This window comes from Macaca mulatta, chromosome 5, assembly GCF_049350105.2.
Source record: "Macaca mulatta isolate MMU2019108-1 chromosome 5, T2T-MMU8v2.0, whole genome shotgun sequence".
NCBI lineage: Eukaryota > Metazoa > Chordata > Mammalia > Primates > Cercopithecidae > Macaca > Macaca mulatta.
In genome coordinates, this window is record NC_133410.1 from 65,743,384 (window position 1) to 65,762,910 (window position 19,527).

At 34.7% G+C, this 19,527-nt stretch overlaps 1 protein-coding gene and 1 non-coding gene across 3 annotated transcripts; one reads left to right on the forward strand and one right to left on the reverse strand.

Moving 5' to 3' along the window:
* Positions 1-309: 309 nt before the first annotated feature.
* GNRHR (gonadotropin releasing hormone receptor) lies at positions 310-14,527 on the forward strand. Of its 2 annotated transcripts, none has more exons than XM_001109227.5 (3): positions 310-831; positions 9,703-9,922; positions 13,757-14,527. In XM_001109227.5, exons 1-3 carry the CDS (start codon positions 310-312, stop codon positions 13,999-14,001), a joined length of 987 nt encoding a protein of 328 aa, XP_001109227.2. In that variant the 3' UTR covers positions 14,002-14,527. The 2 variants fall into 2 exon arrangements, with proteins under 2 accessions (XP_001109227.2, XP_001109168.2); XM_001109168.4 differs by having other exon boundaries at positions 9,831-9,922; positions 13,757-14,520.
* On the reverse strand, positions 7,097-7,247 carry LOC114678561 (small nucleolar RNA SNORA62/SNORA6 family). Its single transcript, XR_003729997.1, has one exon. It is a non-coding gene; the product is annotated as a small nucleolar RNA SNORA62/SNORA6 family (small nucleolar RNA).
* Positions 14,528-19,527: the final 5,000 nt, after the last annotated feature.

Sequence of the window (19,527 nt, forward strand, 5' to 3'; positions counted from 1 at the left end):
GAGTATCCTTCTTCACTTAGGAAGAGTGTTATGAAAGCCAGGCCATCTGCTGAGGTGCTACAGTTACATGTGGCCCTCAGAATGCGTTTGGCCTGCTCTGTTTTAGCCCTCTGTTGGATTACCAATACACAAAACAAGTTAACCTTGATCTTTCTCATTAAGTATCTCAGGGACAAAATTTGACATACGTCTAAACCTGTGACGTTTCCATCTAAAGAAGGCAGAAATAAAACAGGACTTTAGATTCGGTTACAATAAAATATCAGATGCGCCACAGACACAAGTCTTGAAGCTCTGTCCTGGGAAAATATGGCAAACAGTGCTTCACCTGAACAGAATCAAAATCACTGTTCAGTCATCAACAACAGCATCCCACTAATGCAGGGCAACCTCCCCACTCTGACCTTGTCTGGAAAGATCCGAGTGACAGTTACTTTCTTCCTTTTTCTACTCTCTGCGACCTTTAATGCTTCTTTCCTGCTGAAACTTCAGAAGTGGACACAGAAGAAAGAGAAAGGGAAAAAGCTGTCAAGAATGAAGCTGCTCTTAAAACATCTGACCTTAGCCAACCTGTTGGAGACTCTGATTGTCATGCCACTGGATGGGATGTGGAACATTACAGTCCAATGGTATGCTGGAGAGTTCCTCTGCAAAGTTCTCAGTTATCTAAAGCTTTTCTCCATGTATGCCCCAGCTTTCATGATGGTGGTGATCAGCCTGGACCGCTCCCTGGCTATCACGAGGCCCCTAGCTTTGAAAAGCAGCAGCAAGCTCGGACAGTCCATGGTTGGCCTGGCCTGGATCCTCAGTAGTGTCTTTGCAGGACCACAGGTAAGCCATTATACATAAACTTATTTGGATATGGTGATCATAGATTTCCTATCTAAATTTGATATAAGGTCTTATCAAAGGAAGTACTATATTACCTTTAAGAGCTTGGGCTCTGGAAGTCAGAGAGCGAAGTTTAATTCTGGCTCTGTTCTGTTACCTTGGGCAAATTTCTTAACCTCTCTGGTTTCAGTTCTTTTACTGATAAAATGTAACATGGGGGTTAATGCTTACTTAATACTGCTTTTGTGATGAATAAATAAATAAAGTGGATCACATAATATCTATTATGTAGCAAATGCTTCCCCCCAAAAATTGCGATTCTCAAACTTGACCTTATCTCCATTCTATTCTTCTATTTTTCTTTTTGTTCTGGTTGACATGGCTTTAATGTTTAGTTGAGATAATTTTTAGGAATTATGAAATTTGCCTAGATAGAAAATATTTATAATGTTTCTTATTTAAGGTTTCTTGAATGGAAATTTTAAGAATTCTGTCACTGCAGCTTAGAGAGAATTATTCTTGATTAGTATGTTGCTCTGCAGTTTGCAGCTAAATGGTACTGAATATAGAAGAAAAGTAAGACAACTTGGATGTATGGAAATCCAAATATTTCCCTAAAGTTAGCTTGAGTTTTGCTGGAGGCAGCTTATTGAGAAAGCCATATGGCTGACAGAGTAGGCAAAGGCCCTCCCCACAGAGGGCAGTATCTTCCCAGGTTGCCTTCATCAGAGGCAGACCGGTTAACTGACCTACTGAACCTACCATTTTAACAATCAGATCCCTGAAAAAAGGGACAAATTCTTGAAAATAACAAAGAACGTTAATAGCAGATGAACAAGTTTTCTCTTGCATGTAAATGTACTACATGCTAAACCCAGGATACAAGGATGTGTCAAGAAATAAATCAGAATTAACTAGGATCCTCCAAAACTTGCCTCTGAAAATGGAAATTTATCTAGACTTTTTAAACTGACCAGATGGTCAAAAAACAACAACAACAAAAAACTGCCATGCAGAATTCACTACATAGCACAAGACACTAGAAAGCTGGATAACTGTTTTATCCCATCAATTTCTCACTTTAATATTTCTTTTGAAAATGTGTGTGTGTCATGATAAGAATAATGGGAAAAACTAAAATGTTTTCATTTTCTGAAAAAACATTTATGATTTCTTTCACAGTGATGGAATATATAAGAAAAACTTTAGCAAACATATCACCTGAAATGAGGTAATTTAGCTAAGGCTTATGCTCTTAAAATTTTCCACATTCTTTCTTTATACTTTTGCACCTGTGGTCCCAGCTACTTGGGAGGTTGGGAGGGAGGTTGAGGTGGGAGGATCACTTGAGCCCAGCAGTTCGAGACCAGACTGGGCTGGGGAGGCCCCATATCAACAAATTATAAAAAAATAAAAATAAATAAATAAAAAATTAAAAAAATTAATGCTGGTCATAATGGCATGTACCTGTGGTCTCAGCTACTCGGGAGGCTGAGGTGGGAGAATCGCTTGAGCCTAGGAGGCAGAAGTTGCAGAGAGCCATGATGCACCACTGCAACTGCACTCCAATCTCAGTGACAGAATGAGACCCTGTCTCACAAAAGAAAAAAAAAAAAAGTTTTTGGGAAAATTTATGTAGGCTCAAATGGCCCAAATGGAGTGGAGTAAAACAAAGACTTTTTAAAAATCATCTGTCAATGAGATCATCAGGGGGCTAGGGTGGTATCAAAGATAATTGATAGTAAAAGAGACATTTCAAACAAAATACAAAACTTGACAACAAATTGGATTGAGAGAGTTAATAATAGAGCGGGGGAAAAAAAAGTTCCAGTTTTCTTAGCCAAGGAGTTTAAATAGTAAAACCATTGACATTATCCGGTTGAGAAGGGGAGTGTTTGTTTGTCTACCTATTTGTTTGCAGAAGGGAGAGGGAAGGCAGGCTATGAGAAGTAAAATCATTTGCTTTAGGACATGACTGTTGGCAATATAAGATCTGTCTAAGTACAACTATGTGGAAAGTAGTTGGCAATTTGAGATGCTGATGTGGAGTAAAATCCAAACCAAAGTAGAAATAATCCTATTTGCAATAATAACTGAAGGGCAAACTCACGATTTGATTCTTCTTAGAAGAAGTCTCCTAGAGGCTATAAATGAAATATTACTTTATCAATCCAATTCTTTTCATCTAAATATTAACAGCAATAATAGAAAGATAATGCCAAATATTTATCTAACTTGATGTAGTAAAAAGAAAATAGGAACTTAACTTTGAATTATTTAGGAATTTCATGTAATAGTCTGATCTCAAATACATTACTAGAGAGATTTATGTGAACATGAGCCACAGAAAATGATGTTATTTTATTTTGTAAAACACATGACTCATCCTTATTTTCAACAACACTTTAAAGCACTTTGCTGAAGCTTCCTGAATAACCTCACATAAGTAATGTTGTTTGATATTTACATTAACTCTATGAGGTAAATAGGAGCTGTGTTATTATCCCTACTTCACATCAGAGAGCTAAGGTCTAAACCTTTGAAGACAATGGTGTTAAAATCCTTTTCCAATAATCCAAAGTAAGAAGCACACACTACATTGAAAATGTGTGTTTCTGTCTCTCTTTCTCTCACACATATAACTGAGAAAAAATTTTGATGAAATCAATATTCTATTCTGTTACATTTCATTTTTTACTGTTGATTGAAACTCACTGCTGAGCATATCCTGTTCAAAAAGCACTGATTTGAAAGGATCCATTGGCATTCCCAGTGTCACGTACTCTGTTGGACTCATGTTGTCTTATTCTTTTCTTTTATTATGGCTCTCTGCAATCTCTCTGAATAAAAGAGATTTCAATCCCATAACCAATGTTACATATATTTGATGAGGAATATGAGAAAGAGGGCTTTGTATTTCTAGACTGTGACACATGATGAGTGTGTCTCATGCTTCACCATGGTCTGTGGATAAGCCCATTGAGAAAGGCACATCCTATTGTACCTAATTTATATGAAAAGGGTAACTTTAATTTTCATCCTTTGGTGGACATACTAATTTTCTATTACTTGAGTAATTCATATCTCAGTTGAAAAAAAATCTTAACAAACATGTTGTCACCACATGTGATAATTTGGTGGTGCATTCTCAGAAGTTTTAGAATAGTGTGGCATAGAAACTTTCAAATTTTATGCTAGTAATAGAATTCTTTTTAAAAATTCTATATCACAATGTACCCCATAAATATGTACAATTATTATGTGTCTATCAAAAATTTTTTAAATGAAATATAGTACAAAAATCCTGTACATAAAAAAATCCTGTACAAAAAATCATCATGAATGACACAGAAATAAGTGGAGCTGCTCTGGTTAAAATAGAGGTAAAGGAGGACCAGTCCTCCACTTGGTTATTCACTAGCTCCCAGTCACAGTTACTAAAGACTTCGTATCTCCTTGCAACAAAGTTCAAAAGGCAATGGGGATAGTAAAAGTGGCATGAGTGTGAGATTCAAATGGAGTTGGGCTCAAATCTCAGTAATACTGCCTACCAGCTATGTGACTTTCAGCAAATTACTTTCATTTAAAAGAGTAACTGTAAAGAATAAGTCATACAATTTATAAAATCACCTAAGACTTTACACCTTAATTTTAATTACTAATTTAATGTTTATTTTTCTTCTTTTCCTTTCTTCCTAAGCCCATCCTTTCTTCTTACCTTCATAAAAGAGTTTTTGAAGTCAGGAAAGAAAGAGTACAGAAATATGAGTATGGAATTGTTGGTCCTTTAAGAAACTGCAAAAAAGAAATGCTTGTATAAAAGTGGATTATTTCAAATATTTCAAAATTATAGCATGCATTCTGACTGATTACTAAATTTGGTCAAACTACTCCCTGGTCACAAAGCTATTGTACTCTGCAAAACTATACATGCCAGAGCACAGTAATTCAAGTCTTGGAGGTATCGTATATAAAAGTGGGGAAAGAGGGAAAGAAAGAAGGGAAAGGAAGAGAAGGCAAAGGAAGGGAAGGGAAGGGAAGGAAAGGGAAGGAAGAGAAGGGAAGGGAGGGAGAGAAGGGAAGGGAGGGAGAGAAGGGAAGGGAAGAAGAGAAGGGAAGGGAGGGAGAGAAGGGAAGGGAGAGAGAGAAGGGAAGGGGAGGAAAAAGGAGGAAAGGTAGAAAAGAAAAAACAAAGGAGGGAAGGAGGAAATGAAAAAGCAACAAACACCCTGGGATAGCTTTGGTTTTAAGGCCATCTGTGGTTAGGTTGGTAAATATAAATGGAAGAGAAGACATTTCCTAAATTAGATGTGCCCATATCTACTTATAAATCACATGGTTTCTAATAAGAGTCACTTAATACCACAAGAATTCCAGAGTAGCAGGTTATTTGCAGAAAGAGTTCATAGCTTATCTGTGTTAAGCTTAACACTAGTTTATCTGTGCTAATATAGAGCATCACATATTGACAGCTTTTAAATTACGTGGTTAACCCAGGCCTGCGGGCAAGAAATGTGGGCCTCTCCTTCATCCTTAGTGTAAAGATATGCTGTCTGAAGATGTGTGGAGGCTTGCCTTAATGCATAGAGAATTTACTGGTGTAGAATGCACTACTGACATTGGCAAACAGTTTAAATTCAATAAATATTATTACACAGGTACAATATGCCAAACATTGTGCTACAACATAGTACCGTCCTACTAGCAGAAATAACAACAGCAATAATGTTGATGATGATAAATAATGCTTGAGGACATAAATATGTGCCAGGAATTTGGCTAAAAGCTTTTACATGCTAGGTTCACAGAACAGGCAGTGAATAAATCCATAAATAAGCTTTTACATGCAATATTTCATATAATGCTTCCAACAATCACATAAATTATGTACAATCTTTACCTTTATTTTACACATGAAGAAACTAAACCTCCAATATTATATAACATGCCCAAGATTACTGTTTAATAAGTGGACATCTCAGTATATCAGTATATCTAGTTATCCATATATGGCCATATCCATAGCTAGCTCTTTTAACTGCTACACTCTACCCACCTCTGCCCACTGAACACTGCAATATTGTCTATTTCTTTTTTACCTGTAGGAGGCTGGGGAAGAAAAAGGCAGAAAAAGCTTGAAGTGAAAACTGATGCTTAAAAGACATCAAGAAAAAAATATATGATACACATTATAAATATATAAATGCATGTGGATACATATAAAAATTGTGAACTTCAAGTTTTAATTATAATAATGGTTAAGATTTATACAGTGCTGTGTTCCAGGCACTATTCCAGGTGCTTTGCATGTATTAACTCATTTATTGTCATGATAGGCCTTAGAGGTAGATATTACTATTTTTTCCATATATAGATGAGGAAACTGAAGCACACATCTGAAGATAATTACCTTTGGATAACACTAGGTAAGGGTGTAATTAGTGTGGGTAAGGTGAGTGTTAAAGATAATATTCCAAGAAGAAATGAACAACTGCAATTGACTGTGAAAAAAAAATGAAAACAGAATGTTCTTGTTTATGGCAAAATAAAACAAACGCTGATGAGAACCAGGGTCAGGGACAAGAGAGGAGAAACATACCAAAATTAAAGAAATAAAATCCAAGAACAAATGAACAACTAAAAGCAAAGTGGATCTCTATATTAATCATTCAAATGAACATGGTCTTGGAGCACAAAATAAATGGAACTAAGACAATAGCAAGTTAATTTATGGGCAAGTAAGATTCTGAATTTTTGTACACTTTATTATACCTTTCTTAAAATTTATCGGTCTATCTTGTATTACCTGGATCACATACATTTTATATCTCCACTACCAAATATTAAATTCCTTGATTGAAGGATATAACTGCTTTATCTTTTATGACAGAGAATGCCAGCTATAGTTAGTTTTACCAAAGAATTGCTTAAAAAATAAGCATGTGTTAAATAAGATAGCCATTAACTCAATCATAGTACTATGTTTCAAAGTCATTGCTAATTGAAAGTTTCATCAGGGCTTTTTTTAAAACATATTTTTTAAACTATAAATTTTTTTTCCAGTTACAAATGAACCAATTTGGACCACACACAACCCATCTTTTTAGAATCTTATAGCAGAACTCACCAAGTTGGTGTGAAAACGGAAAGAACAAGTAATGCCCGAGAGGCCTGAGCAAGAAATATAGACAAACACAGAAAAAAAAACCACACTGTTTTTCAAATGTGTTCATCTCTCCTCAAAACTGGCATGCAACAACATTATACTTGTGACAAGAACTACTGTCAAACTCCACTCATTGGGCCAGAGACCTTTGTGGTGCTAGCGAAAAACTTGCTTCTCATGTAGCATACTACCTACGCTTGTGATTTCATCAGCCAGTCAGTGATATCATTATGCCTTTAAAACATGAAATATTAAGATGAAAATGTGGCCCAGAGCATAGAAAAAGTAAAATTCAGGTCATCCGGTTCCAAGTCCAACTGGGATGGTACAGAGAGAAGTAGCTAAAACCTTAAAGAAATTCTCGGGTTCTACGTGAAGTAACCATTCCAAAGACTTTAACTGACAGCCTCTGTTGGATCTAATTCAAAGCTGAACTTTAAATAAGGTCAGCTTGCAAAGAATTACAGAAAACTGAAAAGTTCACTTTGTAATGTGGGAAAAAAAGTCTGAATCATAAGATAAACTTAGCTGAGCACTTGTCGGGGTTTCTTGACTGCAGGATGATTGTAAAATTATTAGACGCCCTCTAGTGGATTAATTTAAAATCATTTTTTCCCCTTGAAGATTAAAAAAGATCTGAAACTGAAATCAACTTTTCAACTTATTTAACAGGGCCAAGGTTTCGTTCCCTTTTGAGGTGATGGGAATGGGAGCAGAGTATGTCTTTTTTTAAGAAAATAAAGTATCTTAAAAATATTTTATAGTGTTTTTTTGTTGGTAGCTTAGAAAAGAATCATGTTTCTTAATACTGTAATTAAAATTAAAATTTTCTAATTCAATCAAAAACAAAAAATAATAGAACCCCTCATTTGCTTAAAATAAAAAAATTGTAACATTTTTGTTTGAATTTACTTTCTATCAATTTAAAAATGCTTACACTCTCTTTTCATTTCATTTTAATAATGTTTCACAGTAAAATGAAATTTCTCAGGGAAAAAGCTTATAAATAACTAGGTAAGAAGTGTTTACTAAATAGAGAAATAATGAGTAAATGTCCATTAGAATTTATTTTTGAAAACTACTTGCAACATTTTCTTAATTGTTGATTCAGTTTGTGTTTTTAAAAGTTGTAGGATAAAGGCTTTTTAAAAATAATTTGACACTCAAAGAAAGGTTACAAGAATCATACAGATTTCTTGGGTACCTTCACCCAGATTTTCTCAAATATTAACATTTTACATTTGCTTATTTATTTTATCTTATCTACATTTTCCCAATTGCTTAAAAGTAAGTTGTAGACATGATTTTTCTTTACCCCTGAATACTTCGAAGTGTGTTTAAGGCCTCTCACACACAGCCGCAGTAATGATTGTCAAAATAAAAAATAAATTTAACATTGATATATTACCCCTATTTAATTTATATGTTCTATTCAGAGCCCATAAGTTGTCCCAGTTTAATTTTTGCCCTTTTAACAAAAGAAAATCCAAGATTATGTGGTGGATTTAGTTGCATACCTCTTTAGTATTCTTATAGCTGGAACCATTTCTCAGTCTTTTTTTGTGTTTCATGATATTGACATTTTTGGAGAGTGCAAACCAGTCATTTTGTAAAATGTCTCTCAGTTGGGATTTGTCCTCTCAAGGTTAGATTCAGGTTATACACTTTAAGCAAAAATACCAAATTAGTGATGCTAAGTTCTCAATGCATTACATAAGGAGACAGACATTGTCAATGGGTCCTATTATTGGCAATGTTAACATACTTATCTAGATATTTCTCTTCTATAGAGTTATTATTTTATTCCTTATAATGAATAAGTATCCTGCAGACTGATACTTTGAGATTTTGTAAATATCCTGTTCTCCTCAAAGTTCCATCCACTATTTTTACCAGCTATTGATGATTCTTGCTGTAATCACTTATTATAGTGATTACCAAATGTTAATCACTAATTCTGTTTATTCCTTTTTACTTATTAGTTGGCATTCTACATTATGGAAGAGGATTTTTTCACCCATTTATTCGTTGTTTTTGTTATTTTGTAATTTTTACAAGTATGGGCTCATGGATCCTTACTTTATTCAATAGTTTATCATTCTTTTAGATCAGTTTCTTTTTTGTATTTTAATGCTTAAACTGCCCCAGATTTGGCCAGTGGAAGCTCTTTTCAGCTGGTTCCTGGATTGTTTTTTTGTTTGCTTTTTGTTTTGACATGTTCCATCTTTCTTTGAGCAACTGTCTCTTTATGTCTTGTGACCATTTCTTAAAATGTCATTTTAATAGGGTTTCTGTCTCTAAAATAAAATTTAAATATGTATTTTGGGGGGTACATTCTAAGTGCCAGACACAGTTATAGTTACTGCAGATATAACTTATGAGCAAAATCACTTGCGAAAAGTTTACTCAGCATAATTGTACTGGAAACTGAAATACAAACAACATTTAAATCCTTGAAAGATGATTATTCTTCAAGGTTGAAATAATTGCTAAAAAATCCAAAATCTTGTAGATCTATTGACACTTACCCAAACATATTTTAAGTAAATAGTCACATGACTTTTCATAGAAACATCAGAAATATACTATTAAGGAACTTAGAAATTGCTTTAGGTAACATGCTAGAAGGCTAGCAGAGCACCAAAGAGAAAACTTTCAAATACCATTTGGAAAAAAGTAACATAGCTTTTTATTATCTCATACAGTTATACATCTTCAGGATGATTCATCTAGCAGACAGCTCCGGACAGACAAAAGTTTTCTCTCAATGTGTAACACACTGCAGTTTTCCACAATGGTGGCATCAAGCATTTTATAACTTTTTCACCTTCAGCTGCCTCTTCATCATCCCTCTTCTCATCATGCTGATCTGCAATGCAAAAATCATCTTCACCCTGACACAGGTCCTTCATCAGGATCCCCACAGTATGTATTCCTTAGATTTAGTGTTATTTGTGGGCAGTTTTTAAACAGTGATACTCAACACAGAGTGGCATGAACTATGTGCCAGATACTGTTCTAAGCAGTTTGTATATCTTAGCTCATTTAATATTCACAATCACCCCATAAGGTAACATTTTTATTATGCTTTTATCATCCTCAATTTACAGATAAGGTAACTTAGTATCTTCTGCTGTTCTACATTTGCATCATGAAATTAAAGAAGAATTAATGATTATTCCATTAAGACCCAGGATAAGCATTGGCAAATGGTTTCTGCTGGGTAGCAAGTACAAATTGTGATATCTAGACTATAGAAAAGTACAACCTGTTAAATGCTATCCAATAAACTAGCTAAAGTGAGCTGTTTCATTTTATATTCAAATCCCCTATATTTATACAACGTAAACTATGCACATTTGTGTGTATGTTAATATGCGAAATATTATTGACTATGTAATTGATGATTTCATTCAAAACTTCACACATGTGTTTGTACCTTTTTGGCTTTAGTAAAATGGTGCATTCCCAAAAATAAAACATATATTTATGAAATATAAACATTGTTATGTTGGCATGACATCCAAAATACATGTTATCAATGACATAGTACATAAGTTATATCTGGTACAACTTAACAGGGAAATCATCTTAACTATTATAGCATGAATAGTCTCAGTAGGTATTTTCAAAAGAAAATATTCATGGTGATGCTTTCTAATAGGGAATTGGGCAGTTTTCACCTGCCAGCACAAAATGGTATTTAATATTTCCAAAAAAGTATACTGCAAAAACAATTTGCCTTCAAAATCTTATCTTGAGAGATTCCATTTTATAAACGATATCTAAGAAGGGTAGAGGGAAAATAAGAAGGTGAATCTCAAATAGGAGTTAATCTGAAGAAATATTAGCAGTACATAAGCAGAAAAACAAAAAAGCAGAGGCAGGAAGCCATAACTATTATGAACACATTTATTTATTATTTTATTTATTTGATTAATACATACTGACTACTCAGCGTTGCTGGAAACTGTGCTAGGTGGGGATACCATGGTGAATAAGAAAAATCTAGTAAGTATCCTGCTTTCATGGAGACTACAGTCTAGCAGAAAAGTCATAAACAGTAAACCAATTATCGACTGTGATGATGTTTCAAAAGAAGAAAAAGCATGACATGTTGTGGTTGTCTTGATATTTTTTCATTTTCAGTCACTTGCTAAGCCAAGATGATTTTCTGAATTTTAAATGGATGTGTCACCAAAGTTTACAGATATTGAGGATTAAATGAATAGTGTGTGAAGGCCAGGTGCGGTGGCTCATGCCTGTAATCCCAGTACTTTGGGAGGCCGAGGCAGGTGGATTGCCTGAGGTCAGGAGTTCGAGGCCAGCCTGACCAATACGATGAAACCTGTCTCTAACAAAAACACAAAAATTAGCTGGGTGTGGTGGCACATGCCTGTAGTCCCAGCTACTCAGGAGGTTGAGGCAGGAGAATCGCTTGAACCCGGGAGGCAAAGGTTGCAGTGAGCCGAGATTGCATCATTGCACTCCAGCCTGGGCAGCAAGAGCGAAACTCTGTCTAAAAAAAAAATGAATAGTATGTGAAAAGAGCAAAGCCTCTAGCAAGGCACAGAGTAAATAGTAATTAGTTTTGTCTGCCAAAAATCCATAATCAGTCTGTATTTAATAAATTACTTTAATATTTCTAGACAAAAAATAATTTCATAATTAAAACACCATGCATGTAAATGTTTTCCTCTATATGTCCACTCTTTGGTGACCAATTAATAAGAAATTTCAAAATGACTATTTCTGAATAGCATTATCTGTTTCCCTCAAAAAAAAAAATATAGTATGTGAAGAGTATTTCTTACTTAACACAGAAGTTCTCTATTATGAAATACAAGAACAGATTTTGAGCACTTCAGAATTGCACCTTTTTACCTTTAAGAACTAAGTTCAAAATTTCAGGTAGGCAGCCTGACTGTAAAAAGTCAGTAATTCCATTAATTTCCAGCAAATTTCTTCACAAGTGTAACCTATAAACTTTAAAGGCTCTATTAATATGAAAAGTGAAATTATTTCATCTATCATAGAAAGAAGCACACAGTTGAGATAGATAATTTGGGGTAGTACACTTTCATCCACACATGATACTTACTGTCCTTAGTAGCAAAGATACTCAGTGAACATAATTTTGTTTTGAAGTCAGAATTCACAAAGCAAACAAAAACATAGAGTGGGGAAAGGACATCCTGTTCAACAAATGGTGCTGGGATAATTGGCTAGCCATGTGTAGAAGAATGAAACTAGATCCTCATCTCTCACCCTATACAAAAATCAACTCAACGTGAATCAAAGACTGAAATCTAAGACCTGAAACCGTAAAGATTCTAGAAGATAACATTGGAAACCCTTCGAGACATTGGCTTAGGCAACGAGTTCATGACTAACACCCCAAAAGCAAATGCAACAAAAACAAAGATAAATAGATGGGACTTAATTAAACTAAAAAGCTTCTGCACAGCAAAAGAAATAATCAGCAGAGTTAACAGACGACCCACAGAGTGGGAGAAAATCTTCACAATCTGTACTTCTGACAAAGGACTAATCCCAGAATCTACAGAGAATTCAAACAAATCAGCAAGAAGAAAACAAACAATCCTATCGAAAAGTGAGCTAAGGACATGAATAGACAATTCTCAAAAGAAGATATACAAATGGACAAGAAGCATAGGGGAAAATGCTCAACCTCACTAATGATCAGGGAAATGCAAATCAAAACCACAGTGTGATACCACCTCACTCCTGCAAGAATGGCCATAATCAAAAAATCAAAAAATAATAGATGTTTGCAGGGATGCAGTGAAAAGGGAACACTTCTACACTGTTGGTGGGAATGTTAACTAGTACAACCATCATGGAAAATAATGTGGAGATTCCTTAAAGAACTAAAAGTAGAACCATTGTTTGATCCAGCATTCTCACTAGTAGGTATCTATCTGGGGGTGTGGGGGGCGGAAGGCATTATATGAAAAAGATACTTGCACAGGAATGTTTATAGCAGCATAGTTTGCAATTGCAAAAATACAGAACCAGCCCAAATGCCCATTAATCAATGAGTGGATAAAAATATGTGTTATATATATGCTATGGAATACTGCTCAGTGATAAAAAAGGAATGAAATAATGGCATTTGCAGCAACCTGGATGGAATTGGAGACAATTATTCTAAGTGAAGTAACTCAGGAATAGAAAACCAAACATCATATGTTCTCATTCATATGTGGAAGCTAAGCTATGATGACAAAAAGGCATAACAATGATACACTGGACTTTGGAAACTAGGGGGAAAGGGTGGGGGGTGGCAAGGCATAAAAGACTACACATTTGGTACAGCATACACTGAGATCTCAGAACTCACACCGAAGAACTTATTCATGTAGCCAAACACCATCAGTCCACCAAAAAAACCTATTAAAATTTAAAAAAAAATTTTTTTAGAAAGAATTCAACTGAGCTCAATCTCATCTACTCTCTTAAATTTATATGTTAAGACTTTGAGTATCCCATATTTCAAATCCAAATTAGTTTGGCAGAAATAGGAGCACTATCGTCTTCAATATTTTCTATTCATTATGTGACATAGTGGAAAACTCTCATTAAAACATGCTTTTCAAACAAATTATTATTATTTAAAATACTGGAAATTTTCTCCCATTGATTAAGTTGAATTAGTGATGCTGTCTTCCTTTTTGTCCACTTCGGTTTCGTGAGAAAACTGATCTTTAAACACCTGCTCTTTTCTCTATCCAATAGAACTGCAACTGAATCAGTCCAAGAACAATATACCAAGAGCACGGCTGAAGACTCTAAAAATGACAGTTGCATTTGCCACTTCATTCACTGTCTGCTGGACTCCCTACTATGTCCTAGGAATTTGGTACTGGTTTGATCCTGAAATGTTAAACAGGGTGTCAGACCCAGTAAATCACTTCTTCTTTCTCTTTGCCTTTTTAAACCCATGCTTTGATCCACTTATCTATGGATATTTTTCTCTGTGATTGATAGACTACACAAGAAGTCATATGAAGAAGGGTAAGGTCATGAATCTTTCCATCTGGGAATATTAACACAAATGTTGGAGCATGTTTACATACAAACAAAGCAGGATTTACACTTAAGTTGTCCTTCTTTTAGAACCTCCATTTTCAGAGCCTCAATTATTAAGGAAAAATCTTCAGGAAAAATACTAAAATATTTTCTCGTCATCATCAGCTTCTAAATTAATCTCTGCCTTTTCTGACCTCATATAACACATTATGTAGGTTTCTTATCACTTTCTCTTTGCATAATAATGTACAAATATTTAAAATACCTGCAGCCTAAGGCACAAGAATGCCAAAAAATCAAAGGCGAGAAACCACAACAAAGGTCTAAACTTAGCATGCTTTGGTGAGTTTTTCTCCAAAAGGGGCATATTAGCAATTAGAGTTTTATACTATATAGTACATAGAGCACAGAGCCCCTTGCCCATAAGATCAACTTTCCCTCCTGTAGTTAAAACGAAAAAAAAAAAAAAAAAAAAATGGATCTGTTTTTCTCTTTGGCTTCAAAAGCATTCCGACATTTGGAGGAGTCAGTCACCAACCCCACCAACCACTCCACCAACCTGACAAGACCATGAGTAGTTCTCCTTCATCCTATTTATGTGGTACAGGTTGTGAAGTGCCTCTCTATAAAGGGAAATTTTAGAGGGGTTAGGATTTGGACAGAGGTTTAGAACATTCCTCTCTAGGCTGTATAGTCTATGGAGTTTGTGGCAATTAACTGCCGTAAAATAACAATGTTTCCAAATTCAACTAAGAAAATACTCATACTGAGTATGCTCTATGCATAATACGCCCTCTATTTTAATAACGTGAAGAATTTTTTGTCTATCCCTTGATCTCACTAAATCCATATTTCGTAAATAACTGAGAAAAATGAAAACAAAATTTAGCAAATGCACAAGCGAAAAGATGCTTGATACATAAAAGGAACTCTGGAGAGAAAACTACAGCTTCAGTCTGTACAGATCAAAGAAGACAGAGCGTGTTGGGGGAAGGAGGGAAAGATCTTGATGCAGGGTTTCTTAACCTGCAGTCTATGCACAACACTATATTTCCATGTAATATTTTTATTTCAGTCCTATTTGTATTATTTTGTGCATTTAAAAAACACAATCTTAAGGGGATAGACTAGACTGCCACAGCAGCCCGTGGCACAACTAACACCTACTGATATTCACATTGAATAGTATGGTTTCCAAAATATGTCTGCACAACAAGACCTCGTTATTTAATTCAGGCTTGTGTCTATCTCTTCTATGAAAAATGGGAAGGGATGAAAATAATGGGAGTATAATACCCATTTAATGTGAAAAACATGATAAGAGTCTTAAAAGAAATTAAGCTATTCAACATTTTTTAAATAGGTAAGATACTATTATATTTACATGAGCTATGTAGTGCCACACAAAAGATGAAATGTGATTTCTAAATACTCCAGCTGTGTGGTATTATGGAAAGTAAATTGCCAACTAATGGTAAGTCCTTTCTTTCTTTGATTTTCTCCTCTCATACTTCAGTTTTATAGTGTTGAGTTGTTGTTTGTTTCACATCCTACCTTATTTTCCAATTCTGTCTCAATTGAACTCCCTCTGCGTACTCACTCTTTCATTCATAGCTTCTTTTTCATTAAACTCATACCTTTAATTAACCAATTCATGGCCCAGTTCTACAGTTGAATTGGACAAGGCTAAAATTCTGTAGTGTGCTAAAATGCTCAAAGTCGGCATGTATACTCACTCCAAGATTTTATAGTTCTCGTAGATAACACAGGGATGTAGATAAGTTGAAACAAAACTAATGTTCTCTAAGTCTCTGTCATATACTTATTCCTAAACTGATAATTCTTACTTCTGGGATTTAAAAGCAAAAATAACACACTTGTACAGATACAATCTAAGGGCTTTATCACACACAAGTTTAACGGATGTATCTCAGCTTGGTTCTTCTTGTGTGCTCATTATGGATCTCTCTTAGGAATTGCCTCGAGCATAATTTTATACACATTAACTAAAGGGCTATTCAAAATCTTGACTCAGGGGTTCTTAACCTACATTCCATGCAAAAAAAAAAAAAAAAATATATATATATATATATATAGAGAGAGAGAGAGAGAGAGACTTGTATTTTTTAATTTTAGTCCTATTTGTATTATTTTATGCATTTAAAAACACAATCCTGAGAGGGATGGACCAGACTGCCACAGCAGCTCATAGCACAAAAAAAGGTTAAGAAGTCCTAGTTGACTTTGTATACACATAGTCTATTACAATAAAAATATAACAGAATCTATTCATCAGTTTATATGCAAACATAAAAATGTAAATATTCGGCCGGGCGCGGTGGCTCAAGCCTGTAATCCCAGCACTTTGGGAGGCCGAGACGGGCGGATCACGAGGTCAGGAGATCGAGACCATCCTGGCTAACACAATGAAACCCCGTCTCTACTAAAAATACAAAAAAATTAGCCGGGCGAGGTGGCGGGCGCCTGTAGTCCCAGCTACTCGGGAGGCTGAGGCAGGAGAATGGCATAAACCCAGGAGGCGGAGCTTGCAGTGAGCCGAGATAGCGCCACTGCACTCCAGCCTGGGCGACAGAGCGAGACTCCGTCTCAAAAAAAAAAAAAAAAAAAAAATGTAAATATTGAAACAAGATTGCTTCAATGTGCTTATTGTTTTCAAACCAAGAAACTCTCTTAAGGTTCAATATGTAATAAAAAACATAACAGAAATAATTATTCTATATGAATTTTGTGGTCCATAAATTATAATGTATAATTATACATTATAATGTAATGTATAAACTAAAATTTATAGCACAAAAGATAAATATGGCTTTGAAATTAAAGATAATCCACTCAACAGATAATATTTCATATTTGATATTACAATCATTTATTTTATGTCCTATTATAATAAAAGGTGAGGACTCCTTGTAAAAAAGGAAATGTTCTACAGAGTCAATCTAATATATCAGATATTTGAGATTCTATCTTGGTTTCTCTTCCTTAGCTTATAAAACTAGTTAAAAATTGAATTTCTTTTAGCAATTCAGTTTAGTACAGGAGTGACATTAACTAATGACAGTAAATTGAACAAAGTCTACATTAGTTCAATTTAAGCCTATTCAACAGAAATATAGTAGCTAAAAAAATACTCTGGGGAAGGTACCACAAATATTATCTACCAGAGAACATAGGATAAATGAGTTTGAAATTTCCTGAGAGTGACCTTGTCTTAGAACTTAGGTGGTAGTCATAAACAGATAATATTTTTAGGCAGTTAAAACACTTCTAGAACTCCATCTGTTTTACCTATGGTCCACTTTCCTACATTGAACCAATGCCTTCAGCTTTTCTAATTACTATACATTGTGCTTATATGAATAAAAGAAATTTTAAAAGAAAAAATCAGATTCAATCTAATCTTGCTTATTTTTATGATTATTAGGAATTAAGTTTAAAACAATTAGTCTAACTTTAAAAGTTATATAAAATATATGCATAGCAGCAATAGATAAATATATACAAAAACTGTTAATATAATTATCTGCGTGATTTCTTAAAAATCTCTTCCTTGTGAATTCCTGTAATTCCAAATTACCAAAATAAACTCATATTGTGTGTGTATTAAGACAAAACATAATAAAGGTTATATGTGTGTGTGTTTGTCTAACTTTTATTTTATACATCATTGTTTCTATTAGAAGGGGTTCTGTTGTAAGGAATAAAAATGTCAAACTAGAAGTGGCATTTTTCCATCTCATGTTATAGGATGTCCAGAGGTAGGCATGCAGAATCAGCTAAGTCAGAGCTTTGACTCAGCTTCTCTGATTATACTAGGCTTTCTTTTTTCTGACTAGAAGTTGGCTGTCACCATTCTAGGGGTCAAAGGCAGAAGGAAAGGGTCACTTCTCATTATGAATCTCTCTTTCCCATAACTCTCAGTACTTCCCCTTAAATTGGCTAGAACTGGGACACATGACTGACCCTAAACAAACCACTAGCAAAGAAGATTACCCTGAACACTTTAAGGGAATAATTTGTCTTGTGGGACAGGGCTCAATTTCTGTGAACACTTAGCAATCTGATAACTAAAAAAAATTGAAGGCTTTTTCTATTTTTTTATTTTTGGGGTGGGGAGGAAGAAGAAAGAAAAAGAGACCTTTTTCTGACCTTTTTGGTCAGAAAACTGCACTACCTGCCACAATCACCAATTAACTTTTCAAAACAAAATTTAGACTAGATATGCCACAAATTTAAGTAGCACATAACTTAAATGCAATGCATAAAACTAAATGAAGCTCCGAAACACAATGATCGCACAATAAATGTAGCTCTAAGGGAAAGGAACGGATTTTCATTGTTTTTCACAAATTAAATCCAAATATTTTAAACTCTAGTGGTTAGAATCTTTATCTGATGTATAGTGGGTAGGCTCTGCCTAATTACTTAGTTTCTTGGGAACACTTGGCTCCTGTTTTTTTCTTCATTTATTTATAACTAGTTCATTGGATAAGAATGTTCACATGTTTTAAAATTCTGGCCATCACTTCAGATTCAGAGAACAATTATCAAGTAAGTTAATACATAAATGGCAACTTGAAATGGATTTCCTATAAAGCTCATGAAACTTAATTTCCAAATTCCTCACTTATTTCAGTCCACTCTTGGGGCCCTGGAAAGTACGTTTTCACGTGATCACATGTTTTTTAAAAATCCACAACAACAAAAAAAATTTAATTGCAATTGGTTAAGACTATCTCTTTCCACTCTTACTTTCCCTCTGTCACCCTTCCCCTCAAATGAAGTGGTATTGAGATGGCCATGTATATTTTTGGGACCCAGCCAAGGGGAATTTGAATTAAGAATATCTTTAGATTGACTCTACAGGGATAGTGAGTGATTCCTGGTCGCTTTCATGTTATGCTAAGTCATTGTTAACCATTGCAAGAAACTTCCAGGCATAACACTAGAAAAAATACCTACTATGGTGACTTACCTGGCATAGTGACAGTAAAGTGTAGGGCTAGAGGTCATATCATAATATGAATGTGTCTAGACATATGGCAACAGAACTACGTAAGTGGTGAGAAGGAAACAAGACACAAAATGTACAGAAGCTTCTCTGTGGAAAATTATTGTACATGTACACCCAAAGGTGATTCCCAATAAGGTATACTCTTATATAATCCCCTTTCTTTGAGCATGATTGGAGCCTGTGACTTGCTTTCCATCATATTTTGCCTATGGCAAATTAATAAGATGTCATTCCTTGATCAGGTTACATTAGCAAGCAAAGGTGCTAGGATATCAGTCTTGTGATTACATTACATTATATAAGACTATCTTAGCAAACTGAATTGAAAAATTCACCCTTAAGCAAACAGCCATATTGTAAAATGCCTTTGCAGAGAGCTATGTGGCAGAGAACTGTGGACAGCCTTTAGGACCTGAGGGTAGCCCCCAGTGGACAGCTAATA

Excerpts from the sequence above, each read along its gene's own strand:
- GNRHR (XM_001109227.5), top strand. The coding sequence starts at position 310 with ATGGCAAACAGTGCTTCACCTGAACAGAATCAAAATCACTGTTCAGTC. Across the intron at positions 832-9,702 it reads GTGTCTTTGCAGGACCACAG|TTATACATCTTCAGGATGAT; the intron begins GTAAGCCATTAT and ends TATCTCATACAG. Across the intron at positions 9,923-13,756 it reads CCTTCATCAGGATCCCCACA|AACTGCAACTGAATCAGTCC; the intron begins GTATGTATTCCT and ends TCTATCCAATAG.